Source organism: Pholcus phalangioides, unplaced genomic scaffold (genome assembly GCF_987345545.1).
Source record: "Pholcus phalangioides strain wild (caught in Gottingen) unplaced genomic scaffold, Ppha-v1.0 ptg000003l_1, whole genome shotgun sequence".
Taxonomy (NCBI): domain Eukaryota; kingdom Metazoa; phylum Arthropoda; class Arachnida; order Araneae; family Pholcidae; genus Pholcus; species Pholcus phalangioides.
The window spans coordinates 16,112,600-16,139,568 of NW_028301596.1; the positions used below are offsets into that span (position 1 = coordinate 16,112,600).

Below are 26,969 nucleotides of genomic sequence, written 5' to 3' on the forward strand. Positions count from 1 at the left end.
TTTTTTCTAATACAATAATAATTATACAGGGCTTTTGGCAATACTTTTCTATTGCAAAATACTTGATTACGTATTTTTCCCGCTACATGGCAGCGTGGGAAAAATTTAGTCAAAAGGGAAATTTTTGAGGGAAATATTGCTGGAAGAGGTTACTATCACTGCATATGCATCTATTGCAGTATAGGCATCACTCTGTGCTAGACTAGGGTAACTAGACGTCCTCCTACAACAGTGGTTCTCAACCTTTGGAAGCAGCTGGTTTCATTTATTTTCATGAGTGGAAAGCCCGGTCAAACACACGGCTAACGAAAAATTAATGGGGGAAAAGGAATCGGTAGATCAGTCGCAGCTCGTTATAAATGATGTTGCGGCCCGGCGGTTGAGGACACTGTCCTAGGAGGACGTCTTCCTTCTTGATGTCGTTTCAAACAACCTCCTACGTTTTCGAAAAATCGGCCTTTTGTCCTTTGCTTTCCGGTTTTGAATTATTTTCCTACCCCCCCCCCCCCCCCACTCTGAAACATATATATCTTCATTTTATATGTTTGTTTGTTTTAAAATTTTTTTGATCCGCATTATAACTGCAACATTGGAAATAAAAGGGTGTTAAAACCCCGAGATATTTCGAGGTGACCCAAATAAATCAGATCAAGTTTGACGAGATATCTCGGGATTGCCGCTGTAAGGGTTGACAGTGAGTGGATATACATCCTTTCTCCGTTTTCGAAAATGGCAACCCTACCAATTGCAGTCACAAAAATTCCCAGAATTTTTTTTTTTTTTTTTTTTGCAGTTCAATTTTAGTTGTGAAAAATTATTGTTGTGGTCGGTTTTATTGGTCAGAATAGTAGTGCCACTTGTTGTGGAAATTGGGGAAAGTGGCAACACTAAGGGTGCGTGCGCAAGAATCCTCCTTTCTCGCTATCCTAGACTCTCATCATGGTGATTCCCACACTTACAATGAGTAATATATCAATCACTGTTTAAGAAAAACTACACAGAGACTGGTGCAATCTATTAACCAAAGTTATAACTAATTCGAAAAAGTGGCTTATTAAAGTGGATAATTAAAAGTCTAGGCTCGCCCACGGAAAAACGAACTGCTTGTTTTATCTCTCTCACTGTTTCCAAGTGAGGAGCTAATTTTCAAGAGGGAGCATTTCCATATTTCATTTCATTTTTTAACAGTTTCTGAATCTTTGGAATGAGCTCTATCGGGTAATGCAACATGATTTACTCAAATGGAAATATTTTTAATAAAAGTCGCGCGCGCAATGTAAAGTTAATCGTTTTTATCAAAATAGGGAACATATCCACCTCATTCATTAACTTCAGTATTTTTTAGTTGAATCTCTCGATAACGGTGACCCTCAGGACCTGAAATTTTCTCTAGTGAGGAGTGTGTGTTAATGGGTAGTAAAATACATTGAGTCCATCGACATCGTTTAAAAAGCATCCATTAGTGAACATGTCTGCTAACGGGTGTGTCAATTATGGAAGGTTCTATTGTAGAGTGATAGTGTTTATGTTAATGATGAGAGGGCAGTATTTTTGGGCTAATTAAAACCTTCTAGAATCAACAGGTATCATAGTAGAAATTTCCAATTTGTCAGACTTGACCAGCTGTAATTTTAATCAATATGTAACATTTCCACTAATTTTCCTTCAAAACAGAACATTTCCAAAATTCAAATGTAGATAACTCCCTTGAATGTTGATCAAGAAAGACAGAGTATCTGAATATTCTTCTACCATTCCTATATGCCACCTGTTGGGATATTTTCTAGTTTTGTAAAGAGCAAGCATATTCCAGATCTGGAGGAATACGGTTTTTTTTTTACTTCTACTGTAAATTTAGCAAAAGTGGAAATGTTCCTTTTTGGAAATAAAATCCTCAAGTTATGTCTTCTGAAACACCCTGTAGATACTCTATATAAAGTGTATCCCGCTTACAACGTTCCCACTTAGAATGTTTCCTGCTTAGTATGACCTATTTTCATGTGTGGTCTCAACTTTTACTCAACTTCACTTATTGGGGTTTTGTGTTTAAAGCACTTTCCCCCCACACATAACCTTTTTTCCATGACAGTTTTCTAAAATATGTTACATGCAGGATCCACTGTATTATGGTAAAAAAGCCTGAAGAGAGAGAGATAGGCTTTGTCAGGCCCATCATTTCAACTTTTACCAGGGAAGGGCAAATATGTTAATGAACATATACTCAATATATGTGTGTATATATCACCTTGTTTGTCTATTTCTATTGTATTTGTCAAAGTCGGGGGAAGCGATTGCCCTCCTGACTCTTCCCCAAATTATGGGCCTGAAGTATGTGTCAATTCTAGGATTTGAGAATCTGAATTTTCATGGTAGATGTGCATAAAACTTGCAACTGTTGTAAGCAATATATGGATATCAAATATTACAGCTTGGTACAATGGTATGTTCTATGATAAATGGGATAATATCCGACTTCTGTAATATCTAGAAACAATGACTTGCAGTAAATCTTAATCATCGTACATATTGAAGTCGGTAAACTTGATTTTCAACACTCAACATTACTAATCAATAAATATTGCCCAAACAATATAGACAAGAAGTCCTGGACACATTTTCAAAAATAATAACAAATCAACCAATTGACATAAGGTGTGGTTTGCACTAAAATACTAATCATGGCCTATAGTGTTTTTTAATTTAAAAAAGTTAAAACTTCAGAGGTGGTACTGTAAAACAAAAAACTTGACATAACACTTAAAATGCAACACAATGGTGTGCAAGTGATGTTTATGATAATTTGTGTTACACACACATATATATATATATATATATATATATATATAATACAACATTTTAATATAGGCACCCTTTTCAGCTCAGGCTACCTTGAAAGGGTGCTCATGCTAAAATACGGTAATTTTATGCAATGCAAATTGCCATGAATATTAATTATGCACTGTTCTTGTTGCATTTCATGTATTTTGTTGAGTTTTTCTTCCTACGGTGCCACCTGGGAATGAAATTTAAGCTTTCTTAATTTATAAAGAAAAAATCTCTAGGCCATGATATAAGTATTTTAGTGTAAATTTCAGTATTTCACTTCAAGTGGTTGATTTGTTATTAGTCTTCAAAATGTATCCAGGACTTCTTGTCCACCCTGCATATCTTTCTTCACTTCTTTCAAAGATCTCGAAAGAACAAAAAAGTGATATTTATTAGAGGATGCATCAAACACTATGAAACAAGATGAAAATATATTATAATATATCGCTAGGCTAATTCGAGTCTTTTGAATTTATCCATTTCAAAGAATCCAGCTTTAACAACTCGTCCTCCAAAATATCGGCCATTTAAGTCCACAACAGCTACAAGAAACAAAAAAATTCATCATCAAACAAAGTGTGAAATTAGGCCAGTGTCCCATCTACAGTTTTGCATAAAAGTAACAGGTTTGAACACATACAGTAAAAACCTCTAGCATCCTTGGCCAGACCGTTTTGACACACACAGATAAGGGGTGGCCAACTTCTCATTATTCAAGGGCCAACATAATGGTCAGCTATAGTGTCGTGGGCCACAATAGCAAAAACTAGCCGATTTGTGTCTGCATAAGTAATATGGGGTAAAATTTAAAATTTAAAAGGTATACAGTCTGCTAAACTGCTAATGGCGATACAACCACTTAAAAATTTAAAACTCACTCAGGGATACCTCAATGCATGTGTCACTTTTCCAGGAAGTAAAACTTTTTTAAATGTTAGTAACAAATGATATGTACCTTTTATCGCTGATTCAAGTCTTTTAAATTCAATGAATATTCTCACGGCCTCTTCATCTGGGACATTTCCACCAGGGATCTCAAATATGACGCACTTGACCACATCACCATACTTGCCACACTCCTCTTTGGTTTCCGGCTCAAGTTCTTCATCGACTTCCCCAGGACCTACCATATTCTGCAGAATAAAAAAATAATTGAATATACATTGCTGATATGTCCAGACAAACCCATATATTATATTTTTCAGGAAATCTCTCAAATTCAATAAATGCTGGAGCCATAACAAACCTTATTGGGTCAGAAAATTGGCATTACCTTGATGATTTATTGTAGAAGTTTTTTTTTCAAAAAAAAAAAGAAATTTTAGTACAACTTACTCTCAACAAAACAACTTTAGAAGGATTCTTCATGATTTCGGTGATGGAATCAACTTGTGAGCCAAAGGCTGCACCTCCAATATCTGGAGGCGAGCCTGGAGCAGGATTCATCATTGGCATGGGTGGCGGAGGAGGAGGGGGAGCAGCAAATGGTGGTGGTGGTGGTGATGAAGGCCTAGCTTCAATTACTATGATGCAAAAGTAAAAAAAAATAAGAAAAAAATTAAAAAAAACACATTTTGTTTATAATGATGAACATTTGAGCTTATTTTCAAGAGGAAACATTTCTACTTTTTTTTCGAAATGTGTATTTTGACAGAGTTTATGAATCTTTGGGATGAGTTTTATTGGATTACGCAACAGAGGTTTATTAAAAACGAGGATATATTTTGCAGAAATTATAATGCAAAGTTAGTCATTTCTATCAAAAGGGAGCATATCCACTTTGTTCATTCACTTCGATATTTTTTATTCAAAAGGGAACTTAACAAAGCAGTTGTCCAACTACTGGTGTTAACAGATTTTCTTTAGAGCTGCGCATTTTTCATAAGCGCTTTCAATTTCATATTTTACAGTAGAACCTCTTAATAACAGACACCTATGTGACAGAAAATTTCATCCACTAATGAGGAGTGTCTGTTGATGGGTAGTAAAATACATCGACTCCCATTGATGTAATTCAAAAAAGTATCCATTAGTGGAGGTGTCCACAATGGGAAGTTCTATTGTAGAATGATTGTGTTTCTTATGTGTCACTCAAGAGAGTAGTAAAGGCACCTTCCTTGGCTAGGTGAAACCTTCTGGAATCAATGGGTGGAGTAGAAATTTACAGTTTCTCAGATTTAACCAGCTCTAATTTTTATCAAAAGGTAACATTTCCCCTAATTTTTCTCTCAAAACATATCATTTCCAAAATTTTAAGGTAGAAACGCCCTTGAATGTTGATCAAGAAACATATTTAAATATCCTTATGCCATTCTCGTACGATACCTGTTGGGCCATTTATGACTTTTGTAAAGCAGCCCATTCCGGAGAAAAAATGCTTTTTACTTTTACTGTAAATTTAGTAATTATAGAAATGTTTCTATTTGAAAAATAGGCTCCTGATGTGTGATCTGGTATCATATACAGTGAAATCTGTCTATAATGATACTGTAGGGACCTAGAAAAATATTGTTATAGACAGGTTAATCACTGTAGACAGCATTTGTGCTATTTCCTATTGAATAGGAGAGAGAGAATTCCACCGGAACCAAAGAAAATATCATTATAGGCAGGTTTAACGTAAATTACTACTGCACATTCTCTGAGATTTTTTGAGTAATCACTTTTTTATAATATCGTCTGAAATAAAATGTTATCAAATTTGTTTTCAGAATTTAAAATTGCTCATCAAAAACTTTAAAGTGTGATGAAACTGATATATTTACAGGTCTGAATATCTGTATAGATAATATAGTAAATGAAAGACAAAGTGGTATGGGCTTTGACCTTCAGTACTCCTCAACACCCACTCCTCAAATTTGCAGCACAAGGGCTACAGCCTGCTTAGCCTCCTGTAATATGCCTCTGTATATAAATATACAGAAATCTTGAGTTGTAAATCTTGTGAAACTGTTTCTCGAAAAACATATAAATGTCACTTGGGGAAAAATTTGAGGAAGTGTGGCAGCATTCTCTCCAAAAAATCATCATTTGACCATTAGGTTGATCACAGAGAAGCTGAATATCAGTAATCAGGGTTGGCTTTTTGCCGGCAAAAATAAATTTTTACAGGGACAGTGGCAAAAATGGAAAAACAAGGCAAAAATCTGCAAAAATGAAAAAAAAACTGAAAACAATATTGCATTATCAATGCTACGTAATTATCAAGCATTAGAACTATAATTTTGATGAATACAGTTTCCCACAATTTACTTTTTCCCATATTTCTATTAATATTATTGAAATCAAGAATATTAATTATGTATTGTGAGAGCTTTTCGTGCAAGTGGTGTGTATTTTGCGCAGGGTATGCCGATTTAAATCAGCTTGATTTAAATCATGATCAAAATCACACGCTATTTAAATCACTTGATTTTTTTAAAATTGATTAAAAACAAAAAATTTAAATTTTATTTTTTCTTTATATAACTTCAATGATATTGAAGTAAAGATAACCTGGTATGATATGCATGTTGCGGATATGTGGTAAAGTTTTTAATTAAAATAAGTATAGATCTTTAGGGTAAATATAGAATTGAACTTAACCCCTAGATACAGTGCAGAAAGAAAGCTTCTTTATCTCTAGATTTTGTGCATGGAAAAAATTGCAAAAAAATATAGGGAGCTAAACGTAGATATAAATGCACCAAGTATTTTCAATGCATTGTAATGTGGCACTAGGATTCCCCTGATTTAAAAAAAATAGGAATTATTTTTTGTATAAAGCCTTGAATTCTATACCCTAATTGCTAAATATTGTACCAACATAAATATCATTAGGCTTTTGACTTTACTTTTTCTATTAGAATTTTGAGTTTGTTCGTTTTTTTACCAAAACCCATTAAATCTGTGAAAGAATAAAAATGTGTAAACTATTAAGCAACATCATGGAAGTTGAAAAACATCCATTAATTGTACAAGAAGCAATCTTCTCAATTCAATTAGTTTTATTTAGTTGATGCCAAATGGCTCTTTGGTTGTGTTTCAAGTGAATTGAGATGTTCGCATCATATGTGTGATACTGAGTTGACATTACTCATTTACTTTAATTATGCTATTAAAAAAAAAAGGTTAGTCCGTGAAGTTAATTTGAGCTCAATGACCTTCATGTTACATAAACAGATTTATGTTTGTATTTTTTGCTTGTAGTTTGTTTGATGTTTATTCATTAATGCTGAATCAAATTTGAAAGATTAGCAGAAAAAAGCATTAAGGTGATATGAAAATGTGTATCCTTACTGATTAATAAGATTTGTTCTAATTAATACTGCAATGCCAAAAAAGCCTTTGTTTTTCATTGTGTTGTTCCCTCTTTAGTGTGTAAACATATTCGAAGTTTGTTGAACAGTTCTTATATGAAATGACAAATTTAAATTTTGGTCGTTGAAATTATCAACTTGAGCAATAGGGAGAAGATTGTAACACTACAAAAAAAACCAGAATACAAGATTTATAATTGCTTTTTTTTAAATTTACTCTTTAACACGCTTTCATCCTGGCCATAATAGCTATAGCATCATACATATGGTTAAATTTCATGCATTTTGCCATCTATTTTTACAATCCTTGGAAATAGTCCTTAGGGGCCATTCAAGTATGGCGTAAGCAGATTTCCAGCCATTTTTGACCCCCTCCCCCTCTCTTGTCAGCAAAACACTGGGCTTCCCCCCCCCCCCCCGTCGACAAATTTTCGTCAGCAGCGTAGAATATTTCATATCTTCAAAAAGGGGTGGTTGATGGCGTAAGCAACCTTCAACCCCCCTTCCCCCACTTATCAGAAGTCAACAAATATGAAACCCCTCCCCCGATGCTGACGTAATACTTGTTTACTGCATGGCTGTTAATGGAATACAATAATTATACAGTAATTTCGGCAACCAAGGCCGCCCCCCCCCCCTGATAGATGACTGCCGAGAAACTGCAATGTTTGGGGTCTAACAATGCAATCCTGTATTAGATTCATTACCAGCTTTTCACATCAGAAGGTTAACGACAACATCTCCTAGTCCATTGAGTTCCTCAGAACTTGTGAATCGAGGCTCTCTCAGCCTACACAAACTTGTGACACTCTAGGAAAAGCCCTTGTAAGCTATATTAATGTTGCAATTGATACAACTCATATCAATTCATATTGTTGGGTTTCATTAAGAAAAGACATGTGCTTTATTAAGAACTTGTACAAGCAACTTGCTTGGCAAAAATGGTTTTTATTAATACTTATGTCTAACCTTTTTGTCTAATTGAGAAGGAAAATAACTGATTCTAGAGGAAAAAATATATATAGTTTTAAATATTTCACCCTTGTGAGGCCAGTTAAGATTCTCAGAACTCGTTTCATGAAAGTTAAAAGCTAGAATTTTGAATTATTTTTAATTTTTGCCACTGGAAAAAATATGGCAAAAACTTGCCACCCTTGACTGTAATTACTCAGTACATGCAATCACAGATGAAAGAAAGAAAAATTTCCAGCCTGAAATAGTGCCCAAGTGGCGCAGTGGTAAGATGCTCGCCTTCCACCGTGAAGGTTACCGTCAAGGTTGACGGGTTCGAATCCAGGCATAGAATGTCAGAAGCAAGTTCTTTACCTACCGAGCCTGAGGCGACCACCAATGGATGGAGCCTTCATTTCCCACCCAACTCCACTGATTGGAAATTGCCGTATGGCAATACATGAACGAGTTGGTGTGCGGTAAAGTAGCCTGAAATAGTGCTGGCTCCAAAATAACTAGATGGTACTGATTACACATGCTATGTCCAGCACTGAAAATATAAAAATAAGAACCTCACAAAAAACAAAATCATTTTAATACTATACCTTTAGCCAAGTCTTTCTCATGGATGATTTTGCCACCACGCTTACTGGTTTTCTCAACCTGCAAAGCCTGGCTCATGCCCTGTTCTTTTTTTCCAAGTCCCTGTCCTTCTCGGAAACCATATTTTGCCATAATTCTAGCAGCGACTGAACTTCTACAATGATTAAAATATTTAATATGTACATCTACTAATGAAAATAATAATTCCAGAAATATTTTTCACTTCAAAATTAACATTAACATGGTATAATTATAGCTAAAAATTATCAAAGTGATATTCTGTCATGCATCATACTCTATGACTGCATGTAAATTGTGCAGATACTTTTTTTTTCTCCGCAGTTTTTGAAAATATCCCATGTTTAAATATAATTTTTTTTCTTGGATTCTGCTTGTTCTTCATGTATGCTGTTGCATAGTTTATTGTAATCACAAAAAAAAAAAAAAACATTAACTGAATACAAGCATGGTTAATATAAGATCACTGCTTCATTCCATAAACCCTGTTTAATGCATTTCATACTTAATGTAAGAAAAATTTTTGAATCCTCTCATAGCAGTACTTTTCATACACCTCTTGCAGTTCTGAATCTTAAAGGTGGAACCATCCTCCACCATTTAATGTAAACTTTCACTCATTAAAATGGCTAATTAATATTAAAATTGCACTCATTTATTGATTAACACATCTCAAAAAGAATTCCAATCTACAATGATGGTAGCATTAGAAGCAATATGCCTATATCAAGCTCAATAGCAACATGACATATCCAGTGTATGCTCCAGGACAAATGTGGACTAAGTGTTTTATAGATTATCACTAATTAAGAACACTAAGCATAATATCTATCATTTTTTTGTACATGCCACTAAAAGAAGTAAACACCAGCAAGAGAGTGAACTTCCAATGAATTACAAAAAAAATTAATTAATTAATTAAAAACTGAATTAGATTTTTTTTTTACCCAGTTGCAAATGGAGTTGTTGGTAAGGGATTATCTCTTTTATCAGCAGAGTCCATCAACGACGGTGGTGGAGCAATAGCAGCTCCAGCATTTGGTGCTACATTAGTAATCATACATAAAAATATTGACTTAAAACAATCTTATTTTGAGAATACAAAATACATCATAAGGATAGTAAAATAACGGACTATACCAGGGATTGACAAATCATAAAACAATTTAGGAATCAGCAAAATTTCTTGGAAGCCAAGAATGGTTTTTTCCCACCTTCTGTCGATTAAAATTGGTCCTAAATGGTGATTTTTAACAAGTTTTTTGGAAATTAATGACTTTCTCCAATGTCAGATAAAAAAACCATGAAATCAGAAAATTTTATTTCATTTTAAGTCTACAATTTAGAAATCACATATAAAAAATTTTAGGCACTAATGTTGATTTTCTAGTTGCCGTGGCAACCTGGGATTTGCCAAGCACTGGTATATACTAAAATTAACTACAGTATAACACACACAAATTGTAAAACAATGTAAAAATCGTTCTTTTTTGTAATTTTTTTTCACCCGGAAAATGAGACATGATACAAGACAGTCTGTATAACAAGCTTCTGAAATTTTTATCAAACATTTTTACCAGAAGGCTTAAATGTTTTTCTTAATTGAAAACTATTGTCTTATTATTCAAAATTAAATCCACATTTTTGTTTACATTCTTTAATTTTTGAGTCTCTTAAGGCATCCAATGTATCATCAAATTTTTGGAACATCTGGGAACTTGATGTGTAATGATAAATTAGCTCTGTTACTGCAGCAGTAACAGAGCAGTAACTGCTTCTTCTCGCAAAAAGACACAGTTACATGTGTATATGAGGGAGAATGACAGTGATTATTATGTCCCTTGATCTTTATTTTATTTCTCAATTTCTGACAACCTTTTTACTAGCTTAAATTTATGTTGAAACTTTAAAAAGAGGATGTTTCTGTTATTCACTCTTCAAATGCAAAAAAGTTTAATGATCATTTCAGTGTATAAAAAACACATGGGGAGCAGAAAGTCCTGGAGACATTTTAAAAATTAATAAAAAAATTCAACCAATTGGCACAAAAAGATATGAATTGCACTATATTACTCATCCTGACCTAGTTGTGGTTTTTTGTTTTTGTTTGATAAATTTAAAAAATAGTTAAAAATTTCACCCATAGATGGCGTTGTATTACAAAAGACTATAGACATAACGCATAAAAATGAGAACTAAAAAAAATTTCTAAAGAAGAGAGCAGCAGGGCAAAAAACTCTGGTCCAGATCTAGTCTGATCTACAATGAATGATTACACTGTAATATTATAGTTTTAGGCAATACAAATTGAAAGAAACATTTTTCATGTTTCAAACAAAGAAAGAACAAAACATCTAATTATGCACTGTTTGTGTTGCATTTTATGGTGTGGAGTTCAGACTGATGCAACACCATCTGTGGATACAATTTTGAAAATTTTTTTTGATTCATCAAAAGAAAAACTCTAGGTCATAAGTATTTATTGCAAACGATACCTTTTCATGACAATTGGTTAATTTTTTATTAATTTTTCATGTGTCCAGAACTTTTTGCCCACCCAATACTTTGTTGGAACGAAGCCCAGTTTAAGATATTTAGATTTAACCTATACTAAACTAAACAGCCAAAAAAACTGGTACAGGCATGCGTATGCAAATAAAGAGATATGGAACCAATCAGAGTACGGCGCTGTGGACGGCAACGCCTATATAACACAACAATATTTGTCTTTCATAGTTGTTAGATCGGTTACTGCTGCTACAAAATGGCAGATTATCGAGATTTAAGTGAGTTTGAACGTGGTGTTATAGTCAGCGCACAAGAGATGGGACATAGCATCTCCGAGGTAGCGATGAAATTTGGATTTTCACGTACGACCATTTCACGAGTGTACCGTGAATATCGGTGAAATGTCTCTCACTAGACATTTATAAAAGTCAGACTGAAGGAGCATTCGGAATTACACAATAGCATAAATACGCTTTATTCCAACATTTGTACAATAGCTACGGAGAAACACAACCGACCGCCATGGCTGCCAGAACTCGAATCCCACAGCAATCGAACGGCGCGCGCTAATTGAAGCTCGCGCTGTGCGCTGTTGCCAAGTCATACATATAAATATAACACATATATAACACCTTCCCTTCTAAAAGAAAGTCTGCACTACAATGCACGAGTTCAGTTACGCAACTCACTACACACCTAGTCTTTCAGGTGGTCGCCTGCGACGTTGCGATCGCCTTAGATGAAGAGGTGATGAATCAACAGCTTGAGGATTCCTTGAATTCGTTGGTTCATTTCTGATGGACTCGGTATTCTCCGTCTGATCGGGCCCCTCTGATTTATTGGGCTGCTGGGATACCTCGGAACCAGCTGAACGCGAAGGTGACACCGAACGCCGTTGACGCAATTGGTCCCGATGCCGAACCACGTGACCCGAAGGAGTACTAACTTCCGACATGACCCTACCCCTTGAAGCGGAGACCGTTCCTGGCATCCACCTTGGGCCACTTGCGTAGTTTCTGCACCATACCTTATCCTCAGGTGCAAACTTTGGTTTGAAATCGGGATCCGTCGCCAGATGTTGGCCCGGTTTCAACAGGTCCAACCTGCTTCTCATGACTCTGTTGAACATCGCCGTACCAGGGGCTTGACTAGTTGAGGAGACAGGTGTCCTTCGATAGTGAAACAGAAATCTGTCAAGCCTTTCTTGGAAGGAGCCGCCCTTAATTTTCCTCAACGCATCCTTCATGGAGCGCACCGCTCTTTCAGCCAACCCATTTGACTGCGGGTGATACGGCGCAGCTCGGACATGGATGACTCCGTTCCTACGAAGGAAATCCGAGAACTCCTGACTAGTGAACGATGTTGCGTTATCACTGACGATTGTCCTGGGCAGTCCGAATCTCGCGAAGAGGGATCGTAATGCAGCGACCGTAGCAGCTGACGATGTCGAAGACACCGGAATTGCTTCCAACCACTTAGTGGCAGCATCCACTACTAACAAAACGATGTGGTTATCAAACGGGCCTGCATGGTCGATATGAATTCTGCTCCAAGGCTCCGTTGTGGAAGGCCATGGTGCCAAGTTTGATGGAGCAACGGAAGCTTCGACTTGACAATCGATGCACGAACGCACCAAGTCCTCAATGTCTTTATCAATATTCGGCCACCACACAGACTGTCTAGCCAAGGCTTTGAGAGCACCCATACCTTGGTGACCCCCATGAAGCTCCGACAGCACGTACTTCCTGTACTTTGGTGGCACATATATTCTATTCGCACGTATAATAATACCGTTTTCCACTGACAAGTCAGTTCGGCAGAGCCAGAAAGGACGAATTTCAGCCGTTACACGCCTGGGCCAGCCTTGTGCTATGTATCTCTTCACTTTCAACAGAACAGGATCAGCATCTAACTCCTTTTGGAAATGAAATCTGGTCACCGCGCCATCATCCATAGATTCCAGCAATAATATTACATCAGCAGGCATTGGACAATCAGTCACAGTTGTCGGCACAGGTAGCCTACTGAAAGCATCAGCATTAGCATGAGAAGATCCTTTCCGATACACAATGTTGTACGAGTAACCCGATAGTACAAGCGCCCATCGCTGAATGCGAGAAGCAGCCATTGGAGCCACTGGTTTAGTCTCAGAAAACAGGCTCACTAGGGGCTGATGATCGGTTACCAAAGTGAATGTTCTTCCAAGAAGATATTTCCGATACCGTGTAACCCCGAAGACCAACGACAAGGCTTCTCTTTCGATTTGGCTGTAGTTCCTTTCCGCTTTCGTCAGGGATCTAGACGCAAAAGCAATAGGACGATCACCCACAGCTGAGGGATGAGACAACACAGCTCCTACTCCGTACGGACTAGCGTCACACTCGAGACGCACTTCCTTACTTTCATCGAAGTGGACCAACAACGAAGACGTAGACAATCTTCTCTTTGCTTCTTGGAAAGACTTCCTCTCCTGCTCAGTCCATTTCCAACATGAATTCTTATTCAACAACTTATACAATGGTGCTAGCATAGAGGACATATTTGGAAGGAATTTTGCATAATACGTCAGCAAACCTATGAAAGACCTCAGTTCATCCGCATTCTTCGGCTCAGGAGCTTTCTCAATGGCTTCCAACTTCGTTTGCACTGGATGTAGTCCTTCTGCATCGATTCTATGCCCCAGATATTCTACTGACGTCTGCATGAACGAGCACTTCGAGGGATGTAGCTTGATACCAGCTTCCTGCAAAGTACACAACACTTTGCTCAGATTCCTTAAATGATCCGAAACAGAGCTGCCTGTTATCAGCAAGTCGTCTAGGTAGCACAACGCATTTTCATGCCCTTGCAAGAGCTTGTCCATTTCTCTCTGAAAAATTGATGGAGCTGACGCTACCCCAAAAGGCAGTCTCGTGTACCTGAACAACCCTTTATGACTGTTAATTACCAATAAGTCCCTGGAAGCTTCATCCAGTTCCAATTGACAGTACGCATCCGATAAGTCGATCTTTGAAAAAGTCACTCCTCCTGAAAGACGAGCAAACAAATCCTCGACCTTGGGTAACGGATACCTCTCGAGATCTGTAGCAACGTTGACGGTGAGCTTAAAGTCACCACACAGTCGGATCCTACCGTTCGCCTTTAGGACTGGTACGACAGGTGTCGCCCATTCCGATGACGACACTCGTTCCAAAACTCCTAAATCCAAAAGTCTACTTATTTCTTCTTCTACCTTCTTCTTATAAGCGTAAGGCACGGGACGAGCTTTGAAGAATTTCGGTGAAGCACAGTCTTTTCTTTTCAGACGAACCTTCACTTTTTTCAGCTTCCCGAGGCCCCCCGAAAACAGTTCTTGATGTTCATCCAAGACGGCCTGCAAGTACCGTGACGAAGATTTCACGTCAACCTGGATCGCGTTTGTAGAGATAGCCGGATCAATAGTGCACAATACCCCTAGTTCGCGGATCCAGTTTCGTCCCATCAAGATCAAGGAACACTGATCCACCACCAGGATCGGAAGCATTTCACATTTGGATTCGTACTTCACAGAAACATCCATCGCGCCCACTATCTTCAGACTATGCCTTGTAAAAGATCTGAGCTTTATACGAGTGTCTTTCAAAGGTGGAAATCGACATCGGTGCTTCTTGAACATCGAATAAGGCATCACCGAAAAAGGTGCTCCCGTGTCCACCTGCATTACCATAGGTAGCCCTTCAATCACGACTTGCACGGTACAAGGTGGTGGGAAATCAGACATCGAGTTCAACGTCAACACATCGAACGCCGGAGACGAGTTATCCAGCTGGTCGACTTGATTCACTCTGTTCGCACAACGTCCTTGGCCTTTGACTCCAACACTCCATCTGTTCTTCACTGACTTGCACACTCTGGCTAAGTGTCCCGTCTTCCCGCATGAATGGCACGTACTCTTGGCAAACTTGCAAGTTGAGGACTTGTGTCCACTTGCACCACAAGCATAGCAGGAAAACATAACCTTGGCTTGTGACGGGTGATGACCTCTGGAACTTTTCCGTGGCTGCTTCGCTTGCGTCTGCTTTACAAACAGCACTTCCGCTGGAGACGCGTTGTCACCACGCAGGTTAGAGGCGTTTTTCGAGGCCGCTTCCATCGACATCGCGATCTCTGACGCCCGATCGAAAGACAGATCTCTTTCCGCCAACAGCCTTCTCTGAATAGCGTCATCATTTATCCCACATACGAGCCGATCTCGTAGCATTTCCGCTAAAGTACGCCCATAACTGCAACACCTGGCGAGCGTTCGAAGTTCCGCTATGAAGGTTGGCACAGACTCTCCCGGCTTCCTACAGCGACAGTTGAATTTGAACCGCTCTACGATCTCCGACGGAGCCGGTTCAAAATGATTCCTGAGAACGTCTATCAGTTCTGCTAGCGTTCGATCCGTGGGTAAGGCTGGGGACACCAGACTCCTTATCAAGCCATACGTCGGCGCACCCACCAGCGATAGGAATATCGCACGTCTGCGGACATCATCCGTAACTTCATTCGCAACAAAATATTGATACAATTGCTCGGCATACTCCGAAAACGGTTCTTTCGCGCGGTCGAATTCTCCGATTATCCCGAAACCTGCCATCCGGAGCGTATGAGGAAATCGCTTGAAGAAACTAAGCCTACCTCGCTAGCGCTTGCTTCTATCTTGTTCCCGTCCTGCCGAGACGATGATTTTCAACTCCTGCAGAATGACGATAGATCCCGTACTCGTCGCCACTGAAATGTCTCTCACTAGACATTTATAAAAGTCAGACTGAAGGAGCATTCGGAATTACACAATAGCATAAATACGCTTTATTCCAACATTTGTACAATAGCTACGGAGAAACACAACCGACCGCCATGGCTGCCAGAACTCGAATCCCACAGCAATCGAACGGCGCGCGCTAATTGAAGCTCGCGCTGTGCGCTGTTGCCAAGTCATACATATAAATATAACACATATATAACAATCGGGAATCCAGTAAAAAATTAAACCTACGACATCGCTGCGGCTGGAAAAAGATGATGCAGGAACGGGACCAACGACGACTGACGAGAATCATTAAACATGACAGACGTGCAACCCTTCCGCAAATTGCTGCAGATTTCAATGCTGGGCCATCAACAAGTGTCAGTGTACGAACCATTCAACGAAACATCATCGATATGGGCTTTTGTAGCCGAAGGCCCACTGGTGTACCCTTGATGACTGCACAACACAAAGCTTTACGCCTTGCCTGGGCCCGACAACACTGACATTGGACTGTTGAGGACTGGAAACACGTTGCCTGGTCTGACGAGTCTCGGTTCCAATTGCTTCGAGCTGATGGACGTGTACGGGTATGGAGACAACCTCATGAATCCATGGACCCTACATGTCCACCAGCTTGAACAGTCGTTCAAGATGGTGGAGGCTCTGTGATGGTATGGGGCGTGTGCAGGTGGCGTGATACGGGACCCCTGATACGTCTAGATACGACTCTGACAGGTGACAGGTACGTAAGCATCCTGTCTGATCACCTGCACCCAATTCATGTCCATTGTGCATTCCGACGGACTTGGACAATTTCAGCAGGGCAATGTGACACCCCACAGGTCCAGAATTGCTACAAAGTGGCTCCAGCAACACTCTGCTGACTTTAGACACTTCCGCTGGCCTCCTAAATCCCCAGACATGTACATTATTGAACATATCTGGGATACCTTGCAACGTGCTGTTCAGAAGAGATCTCCACCCCCTCTTACTCCTACAGATTTATGGACAGCCCTGCAGGATTCATGGTGTCAATTACCTCCAGCACTACTTCAGACATTAGTCGAGTCCATACCTCGTCGTGTTGCGGCACTTCTGCGGGCTTGCGGGGGGCCTACACGATATTAGGCAGGGGTACCAGTTTTTTTGGCTCTTCAGTGTACTATTACTATGCTGTGTGCATGGATCTTATTCCTCTGATATATTCCTCTTATATTCCTCTGGAGCAATTTCTAATTTATGCTGTAAAGTGTAAAGCAAATATATGAATGATTTATGTTATATTTGATGTCATGACACATAATGTATATAGAAATACTGATGGACACTGCTGGAAAGTGTTGTCTATATATAGGAATGATTTTTATGTCATATTGCATATTTATGATGTTAAAGTATGTATGTTATGTGTTTGAAAAATGCTGCTATTCGTTGCCGCCTGGCAGTCAAGTGCTTAGCTCACAAGACTTTGACAGCCGTATTCACCAACACAGTTTAAACTACAATCGCAGGTTAAACAATTAGCGATTTACACAGATTGGTTAAAATCCTCAATTTAACCAATCCATTTCAATCTGCAATCCTTTCACCTGCTATTGCAGTTTAAACTGTGTTGGTCAATACTGCCGTTAGTGTGTAAGCCTGAGTTTGAATCTCTGTTCTGGCATATATTTTCACTAACACTAACAGATCCCCTGGATAGATCTCTTGGGAATATGTGAAGATCACATTGTCTTCAATGTCGGAAATAAAAATGTTTTATGCCTGAATTGTTTTAGACTTATATAATTACATGCTGAACATTTTGTGAACATCAATTTCAGTAGAATATGAAATTAAATTCTGAAAAAGTAATCACCTCTGCGAGAAAGCCTGTCATCTTCAAAATCTTCTTCAGGAGGCCTCTCCAGTTCTCTTCTTTCATATCTATCTCTCCTGCTATACCTGAAAATTGAATCAAGATCATTCGTATACCATAAGATCAATCAATTAGAAACTAAACCACATTGAAAAGTCATCAGAAATAGAATGAAAATAAATGTTTTTGAAACAACAAAAACATATCTTATTTGTTTTTCTTGTTAATTCACATTTCTGTGTACATTATGCATGCAGCAAAGATTGTCAATTAAAATTTATTGAGTTGCCAAAATTACTTTGTTTTGAAAGAAAATACATTATTGGCCTGAAATATATTGCATGCTTTATTGCTCGGCAGCAAAAAAATTCTCATTTTTACTTAATATTGAGATAATTGTCAATATGCACCAGAGGAAACGAGTAAGACTTATAGGGAGGCATAAAAAATACATATTTTATTTGCAAAGCGATCATTTTTACCTGTCACGCCTGCTAGATCTTTCATCATCATAATCTCTGTCCCTATCCCTGTCATAATCTCTGTCTCGATCTCTATCCCTATCTCGGTCTCGATCTCTGTCTCTATTGCGCTGCTCCCTTTCACGTTCTCGCTCTCTGTCCCGCATTCTTTTGTCTCTATCTGCTCTGTCTCGCATTATCTTTTCATAGTCGTTTGGCCAAAGAGGATCATACTCATGTCTCAGGTCCCATTCACCTCCAAGTAAAGTACTGTTGCCACCTTTATTTTCCTGAAAATGATTATTTAAAGGGAAGAATCTAATGTAACATATCTAATAAATTTGCTACACATTAAGAGACAAAAAAGATCAATTCATGAGCTATTACAGGATGTAAAGAAATTTGTTTTGTTTTCAATTGAAATAAGAAATATGGCAAAAAATTTCTGAATACTGATGAAGTCAAAAGCAAAAAATATGTAATTAAAAAAATTACGGGACTACAGTGATCCAAACTATTGCTGTAAGTAACACCATAAAATGCTTAAAATATGACAGTAAAGTTTGAAAATTCATGAAACAAATCTGATACTAACCTTCCCATAACCCATGAGAGGAGCAGGGAGTGTTTCTTCACCATCATCTTTTCTAGATTTCAAGTCAACAACTGGCGGCAATACTGCACCACCTTTCCGTATTTGCTCTCTCTGAGGAGAAAAAAACAAAATTTTCATCCAGAAAAATGAGCAGATTTAAAAATAAGGATTAATAATATGATCAAATAATGATGCTTTTTTTTCTTATGAATGTCTCTAAATGCAAATAATCCAAGTTAGGAGCAAAAACAAATTTAAGAGAGTAGTTTAAAAAGTAAGGTAACAAGCCCTCTGAAAGAAATCATTTACTCAAAGAAATACACAACATAGTAAGACACTGGTACATATTACTTCTCCACATGGTCACCATGGTTATCAAAGCATTTACTCCATCAGTACACCCATAGACGTAAGCAGAATTTTCTCGAGGTGGGGTTTACTTTTTTTTCTGTAAAATAACACTATAATCTTGGCTCGGGGGGGGGGGGGGGGTTAGAACCCCAAACCCCCTTGCATACACCAATGTACCAAAACCAGTATAGAAGAAATTATCATCAAGGTCGTGGAGCCACATCTCAAGACAGCTTGCTGCACTTCAGCATTTTGAAATGCTTAGAAAGGCAGATGAGATGTTTCCAACACACTGATACTTGCTTTGTCTCAGCTGTAGGGTAATGCACCCACGTTTTGTCACTTGTAACAATATGGTACAGGAACAGAACACCCTCCACCTAAAACTGCATTAAGTGATGGAGAGACAACCCCATTCACAGAACTTTATGCTCATCTATACGTTGCCATGGTACCCAACGAGAATATGTCTTCCGGTAGCAGGCTTATTCATGCATGATATTGTGCACACTGCCAATTAAGTTCCAGTGCAATCTCGCGTCTATGAATCCAACGATCAACTTGAATGAAAGCTTTAGCACGGCACAAATTGTCATCTGTGGTGGATATGCCTGACCATCCTGATATTTTGCTCATCTTGTATATCTGTCTACCTTTACCGAATTCTGTGCACCAAAACCACACTGGTTTTCATGATATTGCATTGACTCCATACACTTCCACCAGTTGCCAATGAATCCAAGCCGAGGACATTTCCTTTAAATGCGAAAACCTTATCACACTTCTTACATCAATAGCTGACCACACACACATTTTTCTGTCAATGTCTTCATCTCGTAACTGAGACCATGCTACTGCACAACTAGCCCATCTACAACTTCTTTACTGCACACTAACTCTGGTCATATATCGCCATATGGCAATTTTCAACCAATGGAGTTTTGTGGGAAATGAAGGATCCATACATCCATCGATGGTTGCCCCAGCTTCAGTAGGTAAAGAACTTGCTTCTGACGTTCTATACCTGGATTTGAACCCGTGGACCTTGATGGTAACATTCACAGTGGAAGACTAGCATCTTACCACTGCACCAATTAGGCGCCATCCCCATCTACTGGTGTCGTTCGCAAGCTGTCATCATCTCAGCTCTTTAGACACGAAATTTAATTCCCACGAGGAATTTATGCACCCATCAGAGCTCTGGCTTCTGATTGCTGAATCTGAAAGGGACTTCAAGGCTACTAGGCTAGCAATATCGAAGTATTTTTTGTCTGCACTGAGGTCTTTTTCATTAATTTTGGACAAAACAACTGGAATAGAGACAAAACTTGTTACAGCAAGGGTTGTGCTCATTTCCAGGGACTTTGCTATTGTTACAGAAAACTGTTTTGGCCCAGATGTTTTGATATAATTCTTTTTGGAAAAGATGACAAAGTGGTGGTTCATTGGTATGTAATAAGCATACAAACATCTGTAATCTATAACGAACAAAGATTTCAATGCGTCTAACTACACCATTTTCTTCTCAATGCTGAAATTTGTTCCATCACAACCAGTTTCAAAGGCATAATCCTTTTCTGTCTAACAGAGTTGGTGATGCTTCATATGATATCTGCACTAGACCCCAGAATCCGGAGTCGCATGCCTTATATAAACAGAACCAGGTTCTAACAAGAGAACAATATGCTCTTAGGCTGTGCACATAGTGCAGCAACCAAAAGGTACAGGAGTATAACACAGACTAATGACAAAAACAATTGTATTGTTTTATTCTGAATCGCACATACTGAAAGAGCAAGACAAAAGAGAGAAAGAGGCCACTGACAGTGAGGTGCAGGAGTTGCACAAATTTATTTGTTTCCACCTGGAACAGCTGATTTTTGTTATCTACTAATTGGTCTCTTTCTCCTTTTTTCTATTTCCCTTTTCTGCGGAGGGATCATCATTATCACACCCTTGCAATTGAGAACCCCTCCGGGCACTTTTTCTATCCCCCTCCTCTTTTACTATGTGCGAACATCTCTTCCTCCAACCCTATGAATTTTTTTCTTCCTAGTCACAATTCTTGGGGGACTTGTACCTCTTCGCTCCACTATGAGCGCAGCTTTACACAGCTGTAGCCTTGTGACATCAATGTTATTGAATAAAAATTGATTCAAAATAAAGGCAACTGTTCAGTTCATAGAAGATTTGAGATCCATTCATAAACATTGTTTGGTTTCTAGACCCTCCCTGAAATTCCAAGTCTGAAAAAAAAACCCTTCATGCAATAGAAATTAATGAAACCTTAAATTTGGCATTTCATTTCTTTTGTAACTAATTAAAAATTAGGATTATTGTGCTTCTCACAAATCACTTATTTCTGACAAAATTAATAAGTACCTTCTTTTTACAAAAATAAAGAAAATTTTAACAAAAATGAACCATATAAAAATAGTGTTGACAGACCCCTGCATAATAGAAAAGCACAAATAGAATTGAATATGTTGTGTAAAATTAAGGTAAGATGAAACTTAGCAGATATCACACCAAAAAAAAAAAATGTAGAAAACAATATCAAACCTTAGCTTGAGTGAGAGCAGCTTTTTTCAGCTGTAACTGAGACTGCAGTAGCTTGATACCAGATGACCATCCCACTATGAATAAAGAAGAAACAATGTGAAATTATGTATCTCTGCAACAGAAAAATGAAAGTTTTGGCACTTGACGGAAATAAAAATAGTATTTCAGCATCGATGTCCTTTAGTTTGGGGTATATTGCATGAGGTAATAAAAACAATCAGTATTAAAAGTGTTACCTTTGTTGAATCATTTGAAAATTATGCAATTTCTAGAAGGTTTAGTGATTCTCACTGTGGCAGTTATAATGTGAATAAGGAAAATTTCAAAAACCGCTTTAAAGGTTAAGAAAAGTAATCACAGTAGTGAAGATCCCGACACATTTCTGGGTAATGTTATCAAAGGTAAAGCCTGGAGTTAAAGTCCCATAATGAAATGACCTTTGCAATTACCATGTTGTGTCATCCTTGGCTAATAATATATCTTCCCAGTTATTCAATGGGTTTCGATTATCTAACATACCTCTGGTCCCATTTTTCTTTTTTTAACTGGAAGGCTACAGCACTAAACACATCTCAAGTCTTAAAAAATGAAATGCTTCTGTGAAATGTTTAGCAGTGAATCGCTTAATATATTTGCAGCTTTTGCCGAGATATCCATCCACTAGCAGAGTCTGTGGTGTATGACAGGATGAGAAATCTTGAGCTTCTCTTTCTTTACAGAACTAATCAATTTCAATTATCCTGATGAATATTTGAAAATGTCTCTCTATTATTACTTTCCTATGTATTAAGTTGACTGTAAGCATGAATGCAACAACTAGTAAAGGTAGTGATGTAGAAAAGCTTATTGTTTTAATGTCATATTTTCATACAAGGGCAGCTCAAGACATACGACTTCATCTCATGAAAAGTGCTGATGTCAGCTTGTCCGTTTTGATGCTTTTTCTTTTTGATTATCAGTGGAATATCTCCTCCCCCCCCCCCTCAAATTATTTATGCTCAAAGGCATTAACCTTTCATGCCCAAGATGGCTCAGATAGAGGTTATGGGTATGTTTAAGTCTTTTATGAATGCCAGAAGTTGAAAGCTTTTTATCAGAGGCATGAACTAGAAAGACAGGTACAAATCCCACCAAAAGAAGTCACACAAGAGCCTCTTTTCAGAAGATTTATATGAGCGTTGAAGAGTTAGTATGCATATAGCTTAAATGGAAGAAGAGGACAAAGGCATTAATAATGGCTTAAACATCAATCAAAACATTAAACGAAAAATTGTAGAAATTATTTTCATAATAAAACATGAAAATCTGCTTCTAATAATGTAAATGAGCTGCTGGCTTCGGGTGATCAAAATTTGTAAATCAGGGCTTAACAAATCACAAAAACATCAAGGTGAAACAACAATTTCTTGGAGAGGCAAACATATTTTTTTCCCCAAAGGAAGCAGCAGGTCAAAAATAGTGGGTTTTATTTTTTTTTTACTTTTCCTGCACATAGTTAAATGAAACAATACCCGAATGATAGCATTATCCACAATTCTAATAAATGGCATCAACTGTATAATTTTTCTTATTTTCAACCATCAAAACATAAATTACATTATATTATAAATTTCATTGTGAGTAAAATGTGTATCTCTACTTACTCAGATCAGCTTTTTGCTCACATTGTGCTTTCTCCTTCGAATCAAGCCCTAATCCATCGTATAACGACATCTTTCAAGGACGAGTGTGCGCTACAACCTATATAAAATGAGCGACAAAATTATCAATAAATTGTATTCACACAACATTAAAAAAATTTTTGGTATACAGAATGAAAGACCTCGGTATAATGACACCTCTCAGGCAACAAATTGTGCTATTGACATGCGCCTGTTTTTGTAATTTGAAAGTGTTTTTTGTTACATTCTGCGGAGCTGCAGATACACATTGACTAGGACAAAGGAACCGAAGCGATAAAAGTTTGAGAGCCACTGCCTTACTTCACATATTTATTTTTTTCACAGTTTTTTGTGCCCCCCCCCCCAACCAAGTGTCATGGCTTTACGTCAGTTTAATTTTCATTTGTGTGTCTGCTCCCTTAGAAAATACTTCAGCAGGACCACAAGAAGGGCCTTGTGGCCTCTGGTTGAGATTCACTGGTCTATAATGTTCTTTCTGGGTTTTTTCACATGCCGCCTTTTTTCAGCTTTTGGGGATTTGAAACTATTTTCTCACTTGAAAGGGATATCATACCATATATGTTCAAAAGGAGAGGGGGAGGGGTAAGGGATAACATTAAAATAGATCTATGCTATGCCTATGTATCTCTCACACACACACACACACACACACACACACACATTGATGAATCTGGTTGATGTCCAACACCTGGTCCGTCCTTTCACAGCCTATTGTGATTTTGTGGCCCCCTACAATATCTTTACTCACAGGTGGATTTGCAGGTTTTTGGAACAGATGCAGTATAATCCAGATCCCATGGTGACTTTTTTTGGCACCAAACACGTCTGACGGCCCGAGGAAAGGTCGCCAAGCCTGTGACTGACTACGGATGTTGGGAAAAAAAAACTAGTGTAGAAAACATAATAAAAGTGGAAACAAACATTACAAATAAATATTCTCAGTATGAAAAAATAAAAAAAACCGGGACTCTCTTCAAAATAATAAATCGATACGGGCATAAGTTTCTCCGGACATCCAGTCTATTTTAGGAATTCTCTCTTAAATAAACTATGGTTCTTCTAGTTGTAAAAATAAATATTCTCCATAGAAAAATAAAACCTGGGCTTTCTTTGAAAAATAAACCGATACGGGCACAAGTCACTCTGGGTATCCAGACTCTTAAAATAATAGTACTAGAGCCACCTAGAATGGAAAATCTAAAAAAATTACATTAACCTGGCACCATTATACTTGCCTTGGCAACTCACAGCGCCCTTAACGATCTGGATTATACTGCTTTGACGGTCTGGAAAATACTGCATCTACTCTCACATGCTACTACTTCACCAAACGCCAACTCTGGCCATATCGCTATATTGCAATTTACTGCCATTGAGTGTGAAGGCACTGTCTACCCTCACATGCTGTCATACAACCACACTTTCTTAGGCCACTGACATGCATGGCACTCACAAGAGTGGGGCCGACTGGGCTAAAGCACTGGAGCCCGAAACAATAATATTATCACTTTTTTTCTTTTTCATACTATAAATGCACTACAGAGAGAAGGGCCCCATGAATAGTCTGACTTGGGAACCCACAAAAAAATCACAGACTTGGGGGGGGGGTCCACTCCAGGGTATGGGGGAACATGCTTGCACGCTGTTTTGGTCACTCATATGCTTGCACATGCTCCAGATTACTCTTTCAATCATTTACATGCTTGCACGTGGTCTAGGTCACGGTTTTGGTCATTCACTTTTCTATGCGCTCTAGGTCATGTTTTTCATTGCTCACTGATCTGGGCCCTTGCTCTCTAGGCCACTCACATGCTTACAGTCACTCGTGTGGTCATGTACTAACCTAGAACCTCGCTCTCTAGGCAGAGGCGGATCAACGGTGATCTATACAAATTTAGCCATCCTTCTCCCCATCTGCAAATTTTCTCGATTACTAATCCCTCAAATTTGTTTACCACCCTCGGCTATAGCCCATTAAGCCATCCTTTAAATCCGACAGTCTCTACTTGTACTATGCCTACAAAAAGGCTGATGAGGCTCCAGTCTCGCAAGCCGAGGATCAACCATACCTATTTTTCATTCAACAAACTACACATAGACTGGAAAATCAAAGTAGAGGGCGCATCAAAACCTCGGCGATCCCGCAAATACTCTGGCCTAGATAGACGCCCCCATTTTGACGAGTGAATGATGTGTAGGGGGCACACATGGCATAACTGATATATTAAAAGCAATGGTTCATTTTTGTTTAGCAATCCATTTTGATTTTAATTTTGCGACCACAACCGCCTAAAGGCAACTCTGTCTACAAAAAAGTTTTTATTTTAATTTCACATTTAAATCATTACAGCACTTATAAGATGAATTGTTCAACCAAATGCACCGGTTAATATAATGCTTGTAGTGCTCCGATTTCCCTGAATTTATAATATCATCACATTTTGAGGACATTAATCTTCAATTTTCCACTCATAAAAATTTAATTTGTCATATTTATATCCAATAAATAGCACTTAAATATATATATAAATACTAACCTCCACTGTATATCTTCAATAAACATCATCAACATCCACTGAGGCTGTTTAAGGTATAATTTCATAACATCGCTCTATTATCCCTTCCCTTCTCTAAAAAGCATTGACAAAATAAGACTGATATTTAAGTGACATCTGTTGAGAACATGTAAAAGTTCTCGTATAAAGCTTGGTATATGACATGAATGTCGCTCTCCACTTGTTAATACAAGATATACAGAAGACTGGATGTTGTGAAGATATTTATTATTTGAGATGTTAATTTTTTAAGGAAGGAAAAAAAAAACTCATCTCTGCCTCTACCAGGAGTCGACTCGGGTTCGACTCCCGGTAGAGGCAGAGATGAGTTTTTTCCTTCCTTAAAAAAATTAACATCTAAAATAATAAATATCTTCACAACATCCAGTCTTCTGTATATCTTGTAAAGCTTGGTATACCCTACGTTTATCATGCGAGAGCTTAATAAAGCCGGGTTTTCCTAAAAGCAGGTTTTCTGTGCCGCGTGTAACGTGAATCGCCCAGGTCACCTCACCAATAAGAAAAGCAGTATGACTGTTCTCCTACAGAGTGCAATAGGGCTAACGACAGCACTTTACGTCGGGCGTGATTGGCCGACTGCTTCTGGAGGAGTCAAATGCGTCGTGCGCCGCGCGTTTTGTCGCTGTTCTCTTCACTCTCGTGTTTTCTTTCCCTTCTTTTCAAACCGGAGCATGCAGGCAACAGAGTATACTCTGTTCCGCCACTCCGTCGCTTCGCTCCTCCGGCCGTTAAAGGGGGCCCCCTGCCCCCGGAATGAAAATATCAACTGTGTTTTCACCACAACCAGAAACATGGCAAAACTGATAAGTTCAAACAGAATATTTCAAAAAACCGGCCACGGACAATACTATACCGGAGGAATAAAAAAGTTGAATTTGATCCGAGTGGGATTCGAACCCACAACAGGAG

General features: G+C 38.3%; 1 protein-coding gene across 2 annotated transcripts; it reads right to left on the bottom strand.

Annotated features, from left to right (window-relative positions):
• Positions 1 to 3,198: 3,198 nt before the first annotated feature.
• Spf45 (splicing factor 45) lies at positions 3,199 to 26,109 on the bottom strand. 2 transcript variants are annotated; one of them, XM_089245151.1, is made up of 11 exons: positions 26,022 to 26,109; positions 23,446 to 23,542; positions 21,803 to 21,876; positions 18,890 to 19,000; positions 18,316 to 18,584; positions 17,834 to 17,919; positions 9,644 to 9,740; positions 8,681 to 8,832; positions 4,162 to 4,349; positions 3,782 to 3,959; positions 3,199 to 3,368 (listed from the first exon to the last, which is right to left on the bottom strand). In XM_089245151.1, the coding sequence occupies exons 2-11, from the start codon at positions 23,513 to 23,515 to the stop codon at positions 3,274 to 3,276; spliced, it is 1,320 nt and encodes a 439-aa protein (XP_089101277.1). In that variant the 5' UTR covers positions 23,516 to 23,542; positions 26,022 to 26,109; the 3' UTR covers positions 3,199 to 3,273. The 2 variants fall into 2 exon arrangements, with proteins under 2 accessions (XP_089101277.1, XP_089101286.1); XM_089245160.1 differs by lacking the exon at positions 26,022 to 26,109 and adding an exon at positions 24,233 to 24,347.
• Positions 26,110 to 26,969: the final 860 nt, after the last annotated feature.